Genomic DNA, 5,991 nt, shown 5'->3' with positions numbered 1-5,991 from the left:
CCGTAGTCCACGATCAGCTCCTTTGTCTTCGGTTTACAATGAGACATTTCATTCAACGGAAATATTCAAGGAAAATTTAGCAATTGTTCTAAAGAACCTGTGGTCAAATTTTTTTTACATTCCATAAACCAATTTTTAGCATTTGACCAAAACTGTGATCTTTGTGCTTCCGAAGGTAATCTCACAGCAGAGTAACCAGTGTAGCCTAATCTATTATCCAAGCTTTCGTATTAAAATGGATTAACAAAAACATTGCAAAATTTCATGGTAAAACTTTAATTCACCCAGGTTAGGTTTTTGGAGCTGACACACAAGTAAAACACAGGTCCCCAAGGCCTCAAAGATTTGCATGCGATAGGCCTCCACAACCAGAATATGGAGAGAAAAAAAAGAAAAAAAAAGAGGCTTGGTTATTATTCATTGTCAAATTTAATATAATATAAAATATTTTTCTGTATGTTTTCAATAATTGTAGGTGTCGCGCTAGAATAAAGCATGTTTTCGACTGTTTTAGTGTTCATATACCTGGTTTTACAGTCTGGCACATTATGAAAAAAATAAAAACAACATTATTAGTGCTCATGCGCGAGAAACAAGTGAAAAGCCAGCTATCAAATCCTTGCACCATCGGTGGACATTACACAAAATGTGTTAGCTACTTAGTAAGAAATTATTATTAATAAATGTAAATCACTAACAACGGTGTTAGTTGTGCTTCTAATCAGTACGTTAGGTTGCATGCAATGGATTATACTGGGTCTGTTAGCTAGCTTGCTAACACTTAGCTAGCTAACGTTCAACGAGTTGGCCCATCTTGGGCTAGCTAACACTAGTCAGTCAGTTTGGTTTCGTCTATTTCAAAGTATTAGCTAACTACCAGTAATGGTAAGTCAGACTGCATTTGGTAGTAGCTAGCTAGGCCCTAGAATTGAACGATGTAAGCCTCTGGACTGATTTGATCCTATGTTGTTAATTAGGAATGATCCTTGTCTGTTTTCTTGCAACCACTCTCCTGTGGGTTTATGCATATTAGCACTAACCCTCGGCCTACCCAATGCTGATGTTACGTTTTAATTCATTCTAGGCTTTCACTGACTTCTCTTATGGCACACCCGATGTGGTATACAAAGCCTTTATTAACCAGACAGTCGCCATCACATCCACCTAGCACTGAGTCGACCCTATGACTAATCAGTCATGGACAAAGGTTTGGTACCAGGTAGGACCAGTTCGGTCTCAGAGGAGATGGAGGGGATATGTGTGATGCCAGATATGAGTGGCATCAAGTTGGAACACCCGGGTGGGAGTGCGGACAACACAGGTGCACAGAACGTGGCCATGGGGATCAAGTTCATTCTGCCCAACCGCTTCGATATGAACGTGTGCTCAAGATTCGTCAAGTCACTCAACGAGGAGGACAGCAAAAACATCCAGGACCAGGTCAACTCCGATTTGGAGGTGGCTTCTGTTTTATTTAAAGGTACCAACTAACTACCAACGGTTGAAGCACTCATTGGTATTACAATGCAATTTCCATATTTCACCCTATCCCAGTACTCTTAAGGTGCCTACCGTTACTCCTCAGTCAAGGTCCAAGGACCTTGTGTTATTTTCCGAGGTAGACTGGCAGCACAAAATATCAATTTAAACGTGAATCGACTCTCAATCACGAAATGGTTCTAGAAACAAAGGAATTTCATATCACATGAAAATAATTTCACAAACGCTAAATATAACCGGCTTTCTTACAGTTGCAAGCCGACAGTATTTTCACTGACATGATTTTGGCGGCCTTCTTCCGTTAGCGTTTCACACAGGTGTTCAAGGCATGCTAGATAACGAATTAGAACAGGTGGTCCTTCGGTCTTCCTCAAAACACGCGCTGTAACATGGAGAAATGGCCACGTAGGAACACTAACCCTATAAAAGTTTAAAATATATATTTTTTCTCACTGATATGCTTACAAACCCTTAGCCAAGGGATGCGTGTTAATGTTCAGTCCGAGCGTTGGGGGTCTTAGAAGACGCCTTCGTCCAATGACTTAGTTAWGTGTAATGTAGTGGAACTGAGAGCCATGATCTTAGGCAAATTTTATCCCAGATAAATCAGGAGGTATTTTGCTGCTCAATTGAACTAAGCTAATGGTTGATGCTGTCTCCTTTCCCTCTTTCAGCCGAGTGTAATATTCAGACGTCACCCTCACCTGGGATACAAGTGCGTCATGTTTATACCCCGTCCACCACCAAACACTTCTCTCCCATCAAACAGTCGACAACACTCACCAACAAGCACCGTGGTAACGAGGTGTCCTCCACACCTCTTCTGGTCCACTGTAAGTACCTGAGCTCATCTTAAACTAAAGGTGGTTTCTTTGTCCAATGTACACAGACTTCCAACCCCTCTGAAAGATAGAGGTCGGAACAGTGTGCAGCTATATGACTGCGTTCGTCCTAGATTTGTCACACATCACTTAGCCTCAAACATGACTACAACACAAAACATACCTGAATCAAACATTGAATGATGGCTGCTTGACCTCTGACCTATGATGTCTTTCCAGCTCTGTCCATTCACCAGCTAGCAGCACAGGGTGAAATGGTTTTCCTGGCCAGCAGGATTGAACAAGGTGAGGATGTCCTCAAGGTGGAGTTATATGTGTTGTTATATTGATGTTGTCGGGCTCCTTAGAACCATGCAGAGTCACATAATTAACAGTTGGTAAGAACAATATGCACTCAATAATGTCTATAATAGGGCTCTCACTGGTTGACTTGAAAGATGTGGAACATGTTACTGATTGCTTTGGTGTTTGTATGGCTGTAGAGACCGTGATTAACCTGCAGGATGAGGAAGGCTTCACCCCCCTGATGTGGGCTGCAGCACATGGACAGATTGCAGTCGTAGAGTTCCTGCTTCAGAACGTAAGCACAATGACATGTTGAGACCAATAACTCAGCAAATTACTAAATTCATTTGAACATGGTACAGAAATATGCAGCAAAATAGTCCGATATTGTTACAAAATGCACATACTACATAAAACAGCAAAATACATTGTTGAAATCACGTTTTGACTAATAAATGGGCCGCTTAGACCTGACTCTTTTCTCACTTATGGTCTCCATGTTCTCTTCCTTTAGGGAGCGAACCCCAACCTGTTGGCTAAAGGCAGAGAGAGTGCTCTGTCTCTGGCATGCAGTAAGGGATACACAGACATCGTGAAGATGCTGATCGACTGTGGGGTGGACGTCAATGAATATGACTGGGTAGGAAAGTTAGCCGATTCAGGATTTTAAACTGTATTCTTGTGTCTGGCTTATGTAAACAAATGGATATGCATCCCCCAAATCAGTGATGTGAATGTGGTGAGCTTACCTTTCTGGAGGCTACCCAAGGTGTTTGCCCGAATGTGACGCAGTGTTTGTGGGTTGGTTTCAGAACGGCGGGGCTCCCGTGCTCTACGCTGTCCATGGGAACCATGTGCCCTGTGTGGAAATGCTCCTGGGTAAGGACTGACTGGCTGACTGACCTTCCACTTAGCAGACATACTGTACTTATCAACAGCAGTGTCGGTTCTGAAACTGACTTTTTTAATGTTTAGGTAAATTATGTTTAGATGTAGGCTGTATTTGTGTAGACAGGTCTGTCATCTGATGAATTTAAACCTTTACTGTCACAGAAAGTGGAGCCGACCCCACCATTGAGTCCGACTCTGGCTTCAACGCTATGGATATGGCTGTGGCAATGGGCCATAGGAATGGTATACAAATATGCATTTCATATCATTTTTAGGCTATATACTTATCATGAACAGGTTGAAATATGAATCTTTTCACGAAAGAGTTATTGTACTCTATGCATACACAGGCTACATAAAGCAGAAATATAGCAGTTCATTACTCGTCTTTTGCCAGGTCTACTTTCATAAAGATACATATGGTGCAGACAGACAACTCTTAACTACATATTAGAATATTTTGAAAGAAACAAGGGTATTTGGTGAAAGTTCCTTCTAGTCAGTGTATAACAATAGGCAGGTTTCCATTGACCCTGGTTTATTTGACAAAAAGCAATGTCGCAAAAAAACACTGACATGTGTAATGGAAACAGCAGCTATAGGAGAAATATTCTAAAGGCCGACTTGTATTTGTTCGACGGGTGGATGTTTAATTTGCCAAACTTTTTTTTTTTATAGAAACAAATAAACTTAAATGCTGATTGCAGACTAATTTAGAAGGTACATGGGGCACGTGATGTCATCACATAACTACAAAGCTCCACTCAACATTTAATTCTTAAAATGCATACTGCTTGCTAAATATGTTACTAAATAAACATGTAAAGTGTTGGTTTCATGAGCTGAAATAATGTTCCATACGCACAAAGCTTATTTCTCTCATTTTGCACACATTTGTTTACATCCCTGTTAGTGAGCAGTTATTTGTCAAGCTATAGTCCATCCACCTGACCGGAGTGGCATATCAAGAAGCTGATTGAAACAGCATGATCATTACACAGATGCACCATGCCAATACGTTGGCACATGAGAATTAGAATGTCAATTCTTGCATTCWAGTCATGCTGGCTTTCCCAGTGTACCTGAGACAAAGCCTGTATGCCCTGCCACCACCTGTCGGCAATTTAATGCACAATTTGCCGAAATGGATAATGGAACACTCCAACCACTATTTTTATTAGACACTAGGTTTTTGCAAGTGTTATTTTTAGGTGTGACATTACATCCAGCTGTTTTTAGTGGCACAAGACCGTTCAATGGAAATGCACCGTATCAGGCAGTTGTCAAATCTATTTTCTATGTCAATTTTTCTAACAATTAAAATCGCCGGACGAGTTAGTGGAAACATAGCTAGTAACCCCCCGCCTACCACATCCTCTTCCGCAATCAGACTTTATGTTTTGATACAATTATGCATAAAGTAGCCAGCTCAGAATGATCACCTTCTGATTCTGGGTCTGTTTCACTAGACCTGACTAGGATCAGTCAAACCAGGAAGTTAACAGTTCATGGTGCTGTGTATGCCGAAGCTAGACATGTCATCTGTTATGGAAACATATCCCAATCAAGCCATGCTCAAACTAACCCACTAGTTGTTACAATTTCATGACTTGGATATTTGTACTCTGGTAATAAAGAGACGTAATGTTTAAAATGTCTGCATTTTGGAGCTGTGATCTCTGAGGATAGCATTCTGTCCTTTTCTTTGTCAGTTCAGGTTTTAAGCAACCTAGCTTTCCTATTTACCTTTAACCAACTCTACAGGATACTTGCCTTTTTGATTTCGTACAATACTCAAACTTTCATGAAACGCCTCTATTCTCTGATCAGTTCAACAGGTGATGGAGGCCCATCTACTGAAGCTGCTTATGGGGATGCGAGAGTGACCAGATCCCAGGGAAAAGCCACTAACCTGGGGGACATGAAGGACTGCCTGGGAATGGAAATACAGTATACGCCATAATGAATTAAGAAATATGTCTGAGGACAAACGTGAAGCACGTCTACGAGACTCACCTGTTAGGCTCATGTGTGAAACGTTTAGGAAGCATGTGTGTGAGTATTTAGGCACCCCATGTATCTGTTTTGGGTAGACGTCCTATTGAGTTTTGTAACAAACCATGTAAATAACTTCTGAGCAAAATGCCAATGTGAGAAACTAGTGCATAAACCCAAACTTCTACACTAATCATGCATTAATAAATGGGGGATGTTGAAAGTGGAGTTAATTGCACACGTCATTTGAGAATTCTGCCCCTCATGAAAAGGGTATTAGCATGAAAGTAAACAGCCTAGTGGGTCAACTGCCGCAACTATTAAGAGTGTCAACTTTTATGCTGTTTTGGTGCCCTAGCTCCCACGTAATGGCATTCAGCGAACCCGTGCACATACTGTGTGTGACGGAACAAAGTCTTGCATCTCAATATCTGCAGTGCTGCTCGTGGTAACGTCATTTCACGGGCTACTTTTAACA

At 41.2% G+C, this 5,991-nt stretch overlaps 1 protein-coding gene across 2 annotated transcripts; it reads left to right on the top strand.

Moving 5' to 3' along the window:
- Positions 1-575: 575 nt before the first annotated feature.
- On the top strand, positions 576-5,741 carry LOC111963829 (ankyrin repeat family A protein 2). 2 transcript variants are annotated; one of them, XM_023987373.2, is made up of 9 exons: positions 576-662; positions 1,085-1,480; positions 2,175-2,333; positions 2,562-2,627; positions 2,825-2,922; positions 3,142-3,267; positions 3,440-3,506; positions 3,681-3,761; positions 5,349-5,741. In XM_023987373.2, exons 2-9 carry the CDS (start codon positions 1,198-1,200, stop codon positions 5,402-5,404), a joined length of 936 nt encoding a protein of 311 aa, XP_023843141.1. In that variant the 5' UTR covers positions 576-662; positions 1,085-1,197; the 3' UTR covers positions 5,405-5,741. The 2 variants fall into 2 exon arrangements, with proteins under 2 accessions (XP_023843141.1, XP_023843142.1); XM_023987374.2 differs by having other exon boundaries at positions 610-885.
- Positions 5,742-5,991: the final 250 nt, after the last annotated feature.

This window comes from Salvelinus sp. IW2-2015, linkage group LG5, assembly GCF_002910315.2.
Source record: "Salvelinus sp. IW2-2015 linkage group LG5, ASM291031v2, whole genome shotgun sequence".
Lineage (NCBI taxonomy): Eukaryota > Metazoa > Chordata > Actinopteri > Salmoniformes > Salmonidae > Salvelinus > Salvelinus sp. IW2-2015.
Note: the sequence above shows the minus strand (reverse complement) of the source record. Positions and strands in the feature narration are given on the sequence as shown.